We start from the raw sequence: 15,015 nt of genomic DNA, 5'->3' as shown, positions 1-15,015 counted from the left end.
AGGAGGAATTTTCAGGCTCAATTGCTGAGAGCCACAGCTGAGTCGGAATGGCCCCTGGCATTTTGCCAATAGTATTGATTGACAGGTGAGGCTTTACTATCCGCTACTTTGTAGTTCTCAGCTACTCTGGAGTTCTTGTGGGGATTCCCAGGGATTCCCGGAGAGTTCCCATTGATTGGGGAAGTGCAGGAGGAGGGATTTCCGGAGGATATTTCTGGCTGCTGGTTCCTGGACAAGCCGCGTGGCATTCGGGAGGAGTTCCCGGGAGCGTGTGTGGAGCGTGCTAGTGGAGTTCAGAAATAAAGTTTGTTCCTGCTTCAGTGGCTCGTGATTTGAGTGCCCAGCCAGACTGCGGCACTCAATGTCTCCACAAAGTCGAGGGACAAGGCCCTAATACTACCATGTTGAAAGGTAATTAGATTTAGGTATCCCAAAGAGGACCATGAACTTGGTTGTGGTGGCTCTCTTCAGTCTCAGAAATCACAACAAAGGTGACAGCTGAGAAATGTTAGCTGAAGCTGTCAGTGACATAACAGCCTCTCTATGATTAGGGAGTAAGTCTTTCAGTCTAGAGGGTGGCATCTGAACAGAAAAGTGCATCATGTGGGAGCCAAATACATTCTTCCCTTTTTCACTATTTTAGTGAAAATTTTCCTACTTTCTATGATCAGAGTCAAATGTTCATTGCCAAAATGCTGATTACCCTTGTTTGTCTGCTGGTCTCTCAGACAAAGGGTTCAAAGCAGTTGGGTAGCAATCAGTTTATATTTCAAAGGGGCTCTTGGAACGCCTTCTTCTGGGGAATTATCTCCCAGAGGCCACAGTCTGAATGACAGATGCAAATATTTTCCAAATGTATAACTGGGAGTACTGGTAAATAAGTCCAGTCCTATTTCTACTCCTTTGTTTCCAATCATGTATACTACTTGCTGAGGACAAATCACCATACAACAGTCACTTGCTTTAGTATGTATCCTGCATCCTTGAGGACAACACCTCATTCTTACAAGGTATTCACTTCAGACAATTGCCTGAAATATGCCTTTACCAAGACAATAAGTTATTCCCTTGGGTTAGCAGGTTCTGAATGTGATAGGCCAGTGTATTATTCCATGGTTGTAGTTTCACCACTGTGCTTTCTTTGTGGCAAAGTGAATCTTTATGTGACACTTTGTGGGATCCCATACCAGTGAGATGTGTGGTTGGCCGAAGCTCTATAAGTAAACTATAAGTAGGAAAGGCAAAAATTCTACCAGGAATAAATTTTTGATTCATATCAGGATGAAATGAAGCTTCTTTCAGTCCAATGCATTAATCTAGCTTCCAAGTGATCTGGTTTCCTTAAGAAATGGTGATCAGCATTATGCTTTTTTGCTGACATGCTGGATATTTGGCAGTAGCAGTAGCAAGATAAGCCATGGTGAGAGCTTATGCTTTAAGTTTATCCTGTACCCTTGCCATTGCAGGTGATTATGATCACTGACAAAAGGCTGGCTGATGCTCACTGGTTCAATCAGTTTGTCTAGCTAGTTATTTACTGCCTCTCCTTTGGTATATAATCTCTGCTGAATGTTAACATTTACAAAGATCTTCACATTTTGTTCTGATTCCTGTATTTACATCACATGCCTCAATCCTAGAATTCCTTGTCCCCAATCTTCCAGTCTTTCTTATTCTAGGACCCTGGACTAATTGTCTAGAACATTTATTCTTGCCCATGAGTTCAGCAATCTGGGGCCATGCTACACAAAGCAGATGACCATGTGAATGGTCTGAAGCTTTGTCCTTTTGGGGGAATTCCTCTTCATCCTTCAAGGCTCATTATTTGGGGCAGCAGTGTAGCTGCTAAGTTCTGGCTTCTACCCATGTACCAAGATGAGCTACCTATGGACAAAGCTCAAGCTTTTTCCTTGAGTTGGTTAAGGTGGATTCCTAATATAGCCATAGCTATGAGCTGAGAAAGAAGCACTGATGAAACTGGGGTAGAAGATATGAGGATCTAGACTCCCTGCTTACACAGCTTACTCATGTCCTTTGATTCTGCTCATGTTCAATCCTTTAGGTATTACTTCTATAATGGATTGCTGCTAGCCCTGCCTGTGCTTACTAATTTGGTAGATCTAATGAAATCCAACTCAAAATGGTTAGCCTGAACAAATGGTTATTTGACATGCGATGTTTAGCTGCTTCATCTCTATCAAGGCCAATAGCAACATCATCAACTATTTGTGAAAGATGGCTTTCTCCGATTCATTTGATGATGGCATGGCCTTGATCCAGAACTCTACTAATGCTTAACCATAAAAGCAATGATACATTTTTCTAGTAGGACACCACTAATACCATAAAGTCAGCTTAATTGTAATGTCCAAGCAGCAGGAGTGCTTATACATGGGTCTGCTGCAGAGCCTTTCTGACTCTGGACTATACTCAAAATTGGCAGCCTTTGTGTCACTTCATATCGGAATCAAATTAGTATCAATAGGTATAGAACATGCTGCTTTCAAAATGGTTTGGAAGTGTGGTGTCCCATAAAAGCTTGTGTGAGAGACAAGAAGGTTTGGAGGAGATATGGTTGGGTCATAGCCTTAATCTAATCAGTGAATTAATCCCTGATGGGATTAACTGAGTGGTGATTGGAGATAGGTGGGGTATGGCTGGAGGAAGTGGTTCATTTGGGGGTGTGGCTTTGGGGCATATATTTTGTACTAACAGAACCCAGACTAATACCTCCTAAAGATTTTACTAATGTGTCCCCAAATCTTTATAGGTTTTATCCTACCCCTTCTCAGAATACATGTCTTACCAAGGCCTCCAAATATATTTGTCATGTCTTGCTTATCTGGTCCAATTAAAATGATGTCATCAATACAGCGAATCAGAGTGATGCTCTGTAAGATGAATAGCTAGTCAAGTTCCCTTCAGATTATATTAGGACAGAGAGCCAAGGAATTTTCATAACCCTGAAAAAGTTAAGTGTTGGAAAAAGGAATTTTCTCAAATCAATGGCACTGTGTCATATCCTTAGGCTGTGTTAATGGCGTATCACAGGTAAAAGATGCCACATCTGGCACAGCAATTGCAATTAGGTTGACTACTAAGTTTGTAAGAGATCCATTCTCATCCCTCAGAACCTGTCTGGATGGACTTTTGCAAGGAACAAAATGTTGAGTTAAATCATAATATAATGAGAGACCACTACTTATACATTGCTTAAAGATAGCTCTTCTAGGGCTGAGGTTATAGCTCAGTGGTAGAGCACTTGCCTAACATTTTCGAGGCCCTGGGTTTGAGTCTCAGCATCACATAAAAATAAATAAAATAAAGGTATTATGTCCAACTACAACTAAAAAATATTAAATAAGAAATCTTTTCCACTCCTCCAAAAATTAATTTACCATCTTGACCAGTGGAATTAGGTAGTTTCAAAGAATTACACATGACCTTCCCTAGTACAACAGTTCTTCCCCAGAGGCAAGGAGTCATTGTAGAAATTATTCCAACTTCCAAATATTTATTTTCCAAGGATACATTTGACAACTGTGTAAATGCTCACCAGGTGGATTCTAATGTACCCTTATAAACTAGAAAAGGGTCTAAATTCCATTTATTGTCTATCCTGCATGTATTCCTGGCCCTAACAAGGAGAAAACGATGTTTCTTTTGATCTCTAAGTATGGTTATCCAAGCAAATAGCTTCCCTTTGCAAATGCACAACCATAAATGGTAACCATTATCACATTCATTTGCTGTGATGATTCAAGGAGTTTCTCTTTAACAACTAAGCCCTTCCTCTGTCAACAGACATCAGCTCTGAAACCTGGAAACTATGGAAAGATCATAGACTGATATTATGTGCCTGTACTCCAACTCCTGATGATCCACTCATCCTTTCTTCTGATTGCATGGCTTGGGCAGTACCTTTGCTGGCTGTCCATCTACCTTGCCTTAAGGGAACTATGTATCAATCATCATTTGTGGATCAAGTTCTCCAGACTACCACTCAATACTTGTTGTTAGAAAAAGTGTTCATGCCTGTACCACCAACCAGTGTCTATGACTTTAGAATCATCATTTTCACTGCTATCAGTCCAGTTCTGAGGTAGTAATTCCCCTTGCTAACAGCAGTTTTCAATGATGCTGATGTTCCTCTTGCTAGTACATTTTTTACTGCTTGGACTGTCAAAATGTTGACTTGGGATGTAGTCAACTGAATGCTTGACTGAGACTAGAAGACTTGACTTCCAAAGAGACTCACTCCTCTACAACCGCTCTGGTTAGGACCTTAAGAAACAGCAGCGAAAAAGATCACTAAAACATGTACCATCACTTCTGTAGGGTCACACAGGTCAGCTGAATTCAGTGTGGGGGAGGAAGGCACAGGGTGGTAGTACAGGCAAGGAAAAGAGGATTGCTGGGGGGCATCATGAAAGCTGCCAATTAGAAACCACTTCTAATGATTCATATCCTCCTACATGCAAAATACCTTCACCTGCTCTCAGCTGAAGCATCAGCTCAAAGACCAGATTTCTGGTCAAATCCAGGAGTGAATGAGACTCTTGTGCTATTGTTTCTTGAAAATATTTTCTAGACTTTAGTTCCTCTAAATCTGACGGCCTGTAAAACAAACATGAAATCTTTCATTCTTCACTCTTCCCCACAAACCTAATATAAAATAGTGGGATAAACATGTTACCCACTACACACACCTTCTTTCAAAAAGGGGAAAACAAGAAACACAAGAGTGAATAGAAATTCTGAATCCATTCCTTGGTATGCTGGCAGTACTTTTATTAAGACTCAAGATCAGAGAATGATTCCCCATGCTCTTGGCTCCACCTTCCGGGACTCTTCTTAATTATGCTTCCTTTTCCATGAAAGGTAGCCCTGTCTGAAGCCAAGTTCTTTTCAGACTGCTTTCCACCTGTAGAAGTTTGAAGGCCAAAAGGCCTCTTTTAATTTTGTACTTTCTGCCATTTCAAGTTGGTACAATTTCTAGCAAAACTTCATATAAAACATTGGGTTCAACCTAAGCCACAAAAGCATCTGCACAGATATATTAAGACAATCTTTCTCTACCTTTGTTTTCTGCTGAAGCTCCTAATAGATAATTCTCTAAGTTGTTAGAATTTCTATTATGTGATTGTATAATCCTTTGAGGCACCATTTTGTATCTTTTTGAGGTTTATGACAAAATACTTTTTACAATTTTGGCTTTCAAAACTTTAAATCATGTTTTTCTGACAGAGACTGAGATTTGATCTTTGATTCAAAGATTTTTTTTTTTTTTTAAATTTCAACAGCATCCACCATTTGGAGAAGCTAGGAATTATCAAAACCAATTCTTGGATTCTTTATATTTTACATTTCTTTCTTGAGTTTGTCTCCTCTCACATTTATTGCCTTTTCCCCTAAGGCAACAAGAAGAAGTTAGGCAGTTCCTTCACCAATTTTCCTGGAGACATCATTAGATCAATCAACCAGTTCATTAGGTACATTTTCTGTTTCTCATTACTACAAGTAATGATGTTGACAAACTACTAATATGTAATGAGGAAGCAATCTGAGAGACCAATATTCAAGCTTAAATTTCTTTTATGACTTAGGCTTGGAAAATAATCCTGCCACTTCTGAAGTTTTTGACTGACCACCAGGTCAACCCTATTCAAAGGCATGAAAATTTGAAGATGTAGGTCATTGGAGGTCATCTTGGAGGCTGTGTGTTACATCTTATAACATAATTCAAGGTATTTTCCTAATGGCCAGAAGTGTGTATGGGTTGTCTTGTGGGGCAAAGGCCACTGCAGCATATTGAAAAAAGTGGAGAATGAAAACTACTTCTTTAAAGGAAGGAGTAGATCATTTCTGTAGGTTGAAGGTTAAGGAGAAAATATGAGTCAGAATTTGGGGTCCTAGATTTCTCATTCTAATCAAGGCTTCATGGTGGCAAGAGAAGATATAACATTCTCTAGAGGTCTCTTATTCTTTTTTTAAAAAAAAACTTTATTTTATTTATTTTTATGTGGTGCTGAGGATCGAACCCAGTGCCTGGCACATGCTAGGCGAGTGCTCTACCACTGAGCCACAACCCCTGCCCTAGAGGTCTCTTAGACTTATGAGTAAGTGTAGAGCTTAGTTTTCAGATTTTTCTGCTCTTTGGTTGTTGAGGATGAGAACTTTTTATATGATTTCTGGTAAGCTCACTAGATTTTACACTAATAATATATGGTCTTTCATTTTCTCCAGTGTGTCACTTTTCCCTAACAATAGTACCCAATTACATGGTGTTTATAATTATTAATTATCCCATATTTTTCAAATTCTTGATACATGTCACCAACTAGCAATACCCTTCTTTTCCCAGGTATACCATCTCAATTCATCACCTGTAAACATTGTATGGCTACCTTCTACCACAGTCTACTTCTCACCATCTGCTTTCTCAGTCAATTCTGGGTACCAATAATCACTATTTAGGTTCCATTTATGTAAGACAGAGATTGGCATATAGGAGTGCTCTTGGGTCCAACATCTATGTGAAGAAGGGAAGGATACAGATTTAGGAGACAGAATAGTTGGACTGCAGTACAGTAATAACAAAGTTAAATTGACAAAGAGTTATGTAGCTTGGATGACCATTCAGAACTGACCTGAGCTGGAGGAAAGAGCTGGGCCTTTGTATCTCCATTTTGAGCAGTCATTTGGTTTAAGCTGACCCAGAAATAGCCTGATTTGGGGTGAGATGGTTCTACTCAGCTGAGGTTATTTTTATAGAGGGTGATCAGCATTTACAATGACCATATTTTCATTGGATAACCTACCTGAAATATTTCTCCTTTCCATTCTATTTCTACATCCTTTTTATTTTCCTCATGAAATTTATCATATATTGTAATTATCTTGTTTATTTAATTGCTAACTTACTTTTACTTACACTAGAATGTAAGTTCCTCAAGCACATTGACCATAACTTGCTGTTTCACCAAGAATGAATGAATGAATGAAAAAGACCCAGGGTCTTGGTTTCTTCTGAACTTTGTTATGATCGTAGATATGCAAGTCTTAGGGAAATATGGGGAGCAGTGAAGTATTTGGCAATTAGATGAGGTTCTCAGGGGCAATCAAGAAAAGAATAGAGAAATAAAAGCCGATTTGGGGAAGTCGTCACAGCCGGTGTGTTTCTTGAGCAAATCTCATTCATCATTCATCTATATTATAGGTTATAAATATTCACAAAAATGATATGAAAAATTCTCCTGACACCAGGAAAGACTGAGTTTTAATCTGGGTTAAGGTAACCAATATAGAGACATCATATTGCATAATAAAGGCAGAGGGGACCATAAGAGTATTAAACATCTCACAAAGATAGCCAAATTTTCAAGAATGCTTTGGATATCACTAAGCTATGGAGTTAGGGGGTGGGTTGTTTAAGCAGATCTTTGAGAGGTGAGGAAATGCCAGAAAACCTATTTATCTGAATACTGAACACCTGAAGATGATCCAAATAAACTGAGAGGGCCCACCCCCACCCCCAATCATATGCCCAGGCAGATTACAAATAGATGAATAAAAAATATTTGTAACCAGAAATTTATGTTCACATATGAATATAAAATATTTGTGACCAGAAATTTATGTTCACATATTCAAAACATCAAGCTCCACTAGACCCTGCATTTTAAATGAAATAATTTATAGAGTAGACAATTACAGTTTATAGGCAATATGATTTTATTCTGTAGGAAGAAGAAAGATGTGACTTTTTATAATATACTGTATAAATTTCCTTTTGATATTTCCCAAAAGAAGTAAACACAATGACTACAACCTTTTATTTGCACCTAATCTTTTTTCTTGGTATTTCTAATAATGAACATTTACAATGAATGTAAGCTAAATATTAGTTTCATTAAGAAAAAGAGGTATGTGAAATAATACCTTATGCAAGTGTTTAATCTGAATACCTGCTACCAAATCAGTAGGGTCAGCTTCAAAATACTTGTTTTCAATTGTCTCATGATGTTGAATTGGTTCAAGTTGTTTTTTAGGTGGTTCCCCAAACCAGTAAGAGTGCTAAGAAGGGAATAAAAATATCATCACTGTAATGGCCCTGAAAATGGAAACATTAGAAAACACAAATGTATTTCTATAATCCATTTTCTGTACTCCATCTCAATATAAATGTTAGCAGGTATTTTTATTGAGATATATTCTAGAAATTCCTTGGATTAAAATTTGAAGCTTTATATATAACCAGAGATATGAAAAATTGTACTGTATACATGTAATAAGAATTGTAATGCATTCTGCTGTCATTTTTTAAAATCAATTAAAAAGTGGGCTAAAAAATAATTTGAAGCTAATTGGTTATAATTTGAATCCAACAGTATTCAGAGCAGGATATTAAAGTCCTAACTGTTCAAGGGAGAAAATATGAAAATTGCTCTAATACTAGGTTATAGTAAAAGAATTATATCACTTTCTGCCTGATCTTCTCTGAGCAATATGTGAATCAAATATTAAGCATCAAACATAATTTTAAATGTTTGTATTGCACATTATGAAAACTTGGACATAAAATGTCAAAATTGAATGGAAAAGTATGAAAGCTCTCCAACCCTTTTCTATCATTTTGACCCCCCACAAAAAAGGATATGGAAAAATAATAGAAGGCAAGATGTTCATGCTTCCAATTTTTCTATGATTCTGACTAAGAAACCTGGCTAACCAAGGAAATAAAGCAGATTGTGAGTACATAGACAACAGACATACACACACACACACATACACATACATATATATATATATATACACACACATGCACACATTTATATAAATACATGAGGGCTTAGCATACATTAGGAAAAAGCTAAAACAAAGTAGTGAAGTTGGGGGGGGGTAGGTAAGAATAGTTCTTTCACCTCATCTATTGATTCAATTATAGACAGTGCAAAATTAAATTATAATGGTTTTTAAGATATTTTTTAAAAACACCTCATAAGGACTATAGCTCTTTGAATAACAATCATTAGAACTCACCTTCAAGAAAAAGTTCCATGGCTTGGGCACACCATATTGCCCTAGAAAGACAGCTTCTATATACCAGGTCACAAGACCATATAAGAAAGTATCAAATAAAAACATTCCCAGCACATATGCAAATAAAAAGTTGTCCAGATTGGCTGATGAGAATATGTTATTCCATTTAATTCCCGTTTCTAAGACATAATAGAAGACATTTAATTAGAGGCCAAATGAGACTAAAACAGATATCCTGCTATATCATAATTAAATAGTGGCACTTTCTAGAGATTACTAGTAGAATCAACCACTTTCTTACACCCTTAGAATTTAGATTGCCCCAGAGGGCATCTGAGTAAGTACTCATGTAAAGTGTCTCTCATTATACCCAAACAAATAATTAGAAATGATTGAAACAAAAAGAAAATACAGGGATGGGGGAAGCTCAAAGAAAAATAAGCAGACCTTCAGGGTAAGATGGTGGCTCCTCTCTCTCCACCTCTCTTCATGCTAAATGTTTACTGGTTATATAATTCTGGAAAAACAATCATGGAAAGGTAGGGACAGATACTGACTATAGGATAGAAAACTAGAAGTGCTTTGCATGTCCACTGCACTAACAGAAAAAGGAAAAAGGTGGCCACTAAATGTAGAGTGTTATTTCCCACAATACCACTAGATAGCAAGTGACAAATCCAAAAGTAAAAGGAAGCAGTTCTACCAGACTTGCAGTAAATTTTTGGAGAGAATGTGAAAACATTAATATTACACTATAGGTGTTGGTATAATGTAATACAAACTTTTGAAGGACAGTTTAGTGATATTAATCAAAATTAAAACTGTGAACATCCACTAAGATAGTAAAGATAAACCTACTAAAATATGGCAAAATTTACAAAGTAAAATACTCACTGTTTGATTCTGCATCAAGCAGGAATTTAAATCCCAGGGCCATTGCAACATTACAGCTGAGGCAGAAAATCAGTTTCTGCTTCAATGTCATCTGTCCAGCATTGACAAGGAGTCTAGTAGCTGGAAGGTAGGTGATAAAGAAAAGGAAACCTCCCAAAGCAACAGCAAAATTGACTGCAAGCAAGAAGGAAAGTATAAGGCAAATTTAAGTAGGTTTCAAAGATATGTTTTTTTATAAAAGTACACTAAAATAAGCTCTATGAGAAATAGAAATTTGTTTTGTTTACCAATACGTCCTTTAGCACATAATAACTGAAACACAGTAGGTGCTCAAAATATTTTTCAGTGAAAAGCCTGAAATGAAACACATGAGGAACTTTTTTTCCCCTGAAATTTATCATTCTATATGTAATGACTGGAAATTTTAATGGAAATTTATACTTTTATTTATTACCACTCATCATAAGAAATTTTAAATATAAATACAACTACTGGCATAATTAGAATATAACTAGAGTGTGTTTTCAGGCATTATGAGGGGACAAGGAGGAGTCCTGTATAGAGAAAGACAAACTTGGTATAAAAAAGCCAAATATGAGGAAAAAAATGTTCTACATCTCTAGCAATTAAATAAATTCAAATCAAAACTAGAGTACTAAAACTTCCAAAAATGTGATTCTGATTTTCAGAGTTACCACATACATATACTAGAACATGTAAAAAATTAATGTTTTAGTCAAAACTTATTAAGCATGCAAATAAACAAGAGTATGGCCAATTTACTAGAAAAAGAAAACTATCCTTGAGGAAGTCCAGAGGTTGGACTTATTAAACAAGACTAAAATAAACTGTCCTCAATATGCTCAAATACCTAATGGGGGAGGAGAAAAATATTGAATAAATGAGATATTAATGTTAAAGTGATATAAACTGTAAAAGAGAACTAAAAAGAACGTCTAGGACTTAAAATAACTGAAATAAAAATTTATCAGAGGGGTCTACCAGCATATTTGAGCAAAGAAAAGAACTGGCAAAGTTGAAAATAGTATAATTAACATTACACAATCTCAAAGAACAAAAATAAAAAAGAATTAAAAATTAGCAGAGCCTAAGAGACATCAGAGGAACCAACATATGCAGAGAAAATGGAAAGGGCTGGAGAGGTTATTTGAATAAATATGGTTGAAAATGTCCCAAATTTTGGGGCAGGGGAGATAAATCTAAACATTCAAAAAGTTCAACTTCAAGGAGGAAAAAAACCCAAAGAAACTTACACTGAGACTCAGTTAAAATAAGAATGTCAAAAATCAAAGACAAAAAGAGAATGCTGAAAGCAGGGGGTTAGAGGTATAGCTCAGTGATAAAACACTGATAACCCATGAGGCCCCGGGTTAAATCCCCAGTGGGGAGAGCATCAAGTAGTAAAAGAGAAGCATATTATAATGTTCAAGAGTGATTTCTTTTCAGAAATATAAAGGCCAAAAATCAATTGGGTAACATTTTTAAAGTGCTGAACATAAAAACAACACAAAAAACACCTTTTCAACTAATAAATTCTATATGAGAGAACCATATGCTTCAAAAATAGGGAGACTTCCAGTTCCATGAGTAATGAGTTTAGAAGCAGTATCACATCTAATGAGCACTAAAAAACAGAAATGCACAAACACAAATCCACTTTCTTGTTTTCATCTTTTCAAGAAGGGAGAACACATAACAAATCACTGGCCTCAAGACCGGAGACAGACTGGTAAATATAGGAAATCATGGCTTACTGAAGCAGACACCAGCAGAAACTGTGGAGAGAAGCAGTGTTGGGGCTGGAAATCCTGAACTGTCATTAACATGTTACTTGAGGCTCAGTGTAGTTAAAACTAAGACTTAAAGATTCCAGGAGGATTCAGCCAAGGGGGAAGGGACCACAATATTGTGACATTAACCTCCAGAGGATTCAATGGAAATAAGTGGGGAAAAGTGCAAAGCGTACTGCATACATGGCATACTTTAAGGGCGTCTGAGTGGCAGGCCACTCCCCTCATGCTAGGTGCATGAGCGGCAAACCGCTTACCCTGTAGGCACAGCCCTGGGTGTGAGGCCATGTGTTGCAGTCCTGGGGCTTTGCTCCACGGCCCACTTCTCCACTATTCTTGACTATTTGATTGTTCGCTGTAAGAACAATTAGCAAGAAATTGTATTGGTAGCTGCCTAAAATCTGCCTAGCTACTGCCTGAGTATTTATACCTGGTAACTGCAATAAAATCAGACCTGCTTCCATCTCGGTCTCCAGAGGTCTTGATTAGCAACTCTGCAGCCACACTTTCCTCTACCCTGTTCTGTGGACCTCCTCCCTGGATGAGAGAGAGAGAGTCCACGTAGCTGGTGCGCAAACAGGGACTTGAGGTAAGCCTGCAAGAAAGGGTGTGGTCCCTCACAGAGTGGTGAGGAAGGGGAAATGAGGAACCTACTGAGTTCCACCAAAAACTCGCGGCTGCAAGTACTGCATACTCTCTTTGATACTAGAGATTTAACCTTGAAAGGCCATTGTTGGGATACTTTCAGGACCTTGCATCACACTTAGCAACAGAGGGGATCAATGCCCACCATTCACAACCTGGGGCAGTAGTAACTACAGTCTGATGAACCACCTGAGATCCTTCAGTGCAATACCTTACAGAGCAGCTTCAATCAGGGTAATTCTTCTGCACTGCAAATCACCCATGGGAAACACAACCAGATATCTTGTACTCACAGACAACACCAGGATCTTCAATACCTTGAAGAAAATCCAGTAGATGGGAGCTGGTAGATGGTGAACCATAGCAATCAGGGATACTGCAGAGCCTGCATCCTTCTGCCATAGAAGCAGCCTTGCCACAACACTGCACCCTCTGAGCAATCAGCTGCAGACCCCTGAGCCAACAAACCAGAAGCTGCTGGTTGGAGGTCTTAGCAGCTATGGAATTGGCTCCTGTGACCCACAACTTGGGAGGGAGAGAGCCACACCAAAGACTGATGGACAAATGCTAAATGTTCAAACTGCAATAAAATAAAAACCAACATTCAACAAGAATTTCTTCACCTTGACAGGCTTTACTACAAACAACTCTATTGTCAACTTTGATCATAAAAATGACTATTCAGCTGGAACTTTAATTGTTAATCCAACAGTCAACATTGTACTTTGACCCTATTTGAATGTATTTCATCTAATGGTTTAAAGCACTGACTGGAATCAATCTTCCTTCCTATCTTTGTTATCCTAGCTCTAGTTTATACTTGCTTCTCTTACCCCCTACTCATTCTCTTGCATTATTTGCTACTACCTCAAATATACAGTGGGGCATGCCTGTAATCCCAGCAGCTTGGGTGTATATTTTGTATCTGGAGAGTGGATCTGCTTTCTGATCACCAAGTGAGCTGCTTCTCTCTGCCACACTCCTACTTTATGATATTCTGCCTCAACTCAAGCCCTGAGGAATGAAGTAGGCCTTCTATGGACTAATACATCTAAAACCATGAGTCCTCAAATAAACTTTTCCTCCTAAAATTGTTCTGGTCAGATCCTCTAGCCAAAGCAGTGAAAAAGCTGACTAAAACATATGCTGTCTGCATGAGGAACACCTCACAGACAAAACACCCACAGACTGAAGGTGAAAGGATGGGAAGAAATAAAACACTCTCATGGGGCTCATAAACCAGCAGGGATAGCTATTCTCATGGGTAGCTATTTTCATATCAGATAAAATGGACTTCAAGCCAAGATTTATCAGAAGAGACAAAGATTACTTTATAGTTATCAAATACAACTAATAATATGGACCTAAAAGACATTTATAGAATATTTCATCCATCAACAACTGAATTCACTTTCTTTTCAGCATAACATGGAAAATTTTCTAAAATATATCATATTTTAGGTCACAAAGCAAATCTTAGCAAATATACAAAATAGAGATAATACCATGCATTCTATCAGATCATAATGAAAGTAGAAATCAGTGATAAGATAAAATAGAAACCACTCTAACACTTAGAGACTAAACGACATGCTTTGGAATAATAAATTGATAGCAGAAGAAATAAGAGGGTAAATAAAAAAATTCTTATTTTAGAATACTGATATAACATCTCAAAATTTCTGGGACAGTATGAAGGCAGACCTAAAAGAAAAGTTCATAAAATTGAGCTATATATTAAAATAATAGAAAGATACAAAATAAATAATTTAATATTACATCCCAAGGTCCTATAAAAAAGAACAAATCAGGGCTGGGGCTGTGGCTCAGTGGTAGAGAGCTTGCCTTGCATGTATGAGGCACTGGGATCAATCCTCAGCAACACATAAAAATAAATAAAGATATTGTGTGTTCATCTACAACTAAAAAAAATTTTAAAAAGAACTATCAATATCAAAATCAGTAGAGACAGGAAATTATTAAAATCAGAACAAAAATCAATGGAATTGAGATTTTAAAAAATACAAAAGATCAATGAAATAGAGTTGGTTTTTGAAAGGATAAACAAAATTGATAAACTCTTAGCCAAACTAACCAAAAGAAATAAGGGAAAAAAACTCAAATTAACAAAAGCCAAGATAAAAAAGGAAATATTGTTGGGGTTTTAACTCCTGAGGTCATAGAACGTACACCCTGAAGAATCCAAATGCAGAGTTCCTGTTTATTAGCCAAAGCCAATGAGGCTGGAATGCCGAATGTGGCAGTACAGCAATAACTTCTCAGCCTAGGCTAATTCTTGTGGGGCACAATGATCCCGGTTAAAGATAAAAATAAGGCCCCAACTGTTCTACCTGCTACATACTTTAGGTGTATGTTTCCTGGGATTTTATGAGAACATATCCTGTTTTGTCACTAGGAAAAAAAATGTTTTCTTAATACCAGCAATCAAGTTAGTTGTTTTCAATATATTATGGCATAATTAATATTTAACCTCATATTGATCTAGAAAAGATTTGTGTGCAATTACAAAGCAGTCTGCAGCTTAGCATTCTCCCTCAGTAAACAAATTGTCAATTTTAAGACTCAAGAGTCTTCATGCGTAATTGTGGGACCAAATGCTCAA

General features: G+C 37.3%; 1 protein-coding gene across 1 annotated transcript in view; it reads right to left on the bottom strand.

Moving 5' to 3' along the window:
• The window catches only part of LOC114096939 (phospholipid-transporting ATPase ABCA3-like), a 119,992-nt gene that overhangs the window by 83,014 nt on the left and 21,963 nt on the right, over positions 1–15,015 (bottom strand). The window contains 3 exon segments of the mRNA XM_071605762.1: positions 7,942–8,076; positions 9,043–9,221; positions 9,937–10,110. Coding sequence (XP_071461863.1) covers positions 7,942–8,076; positions 9,043–9,221; positions 9,937–10,110 — 488 coding nt within the window.

This window comes from Marmota flaviventris, chromosome 19 (genome assembly GCF_047511675.1).
Source record: "Marmota flaviventris isolate mMarFla1 chromosome 19, mMarFla1.hap1, whole genome shotgun sequence".
NCBI lineage: Eukaryota > Metazoa > Chordata > Mammalia > Rodentia > Sciuridae > Marmota > Marmota flaviventris.
The sequence above is the reverse complement of the archived record's forward strand: the minus strand, read 5'-3'. Positions and strand labels throughout refer to the sequence as shown.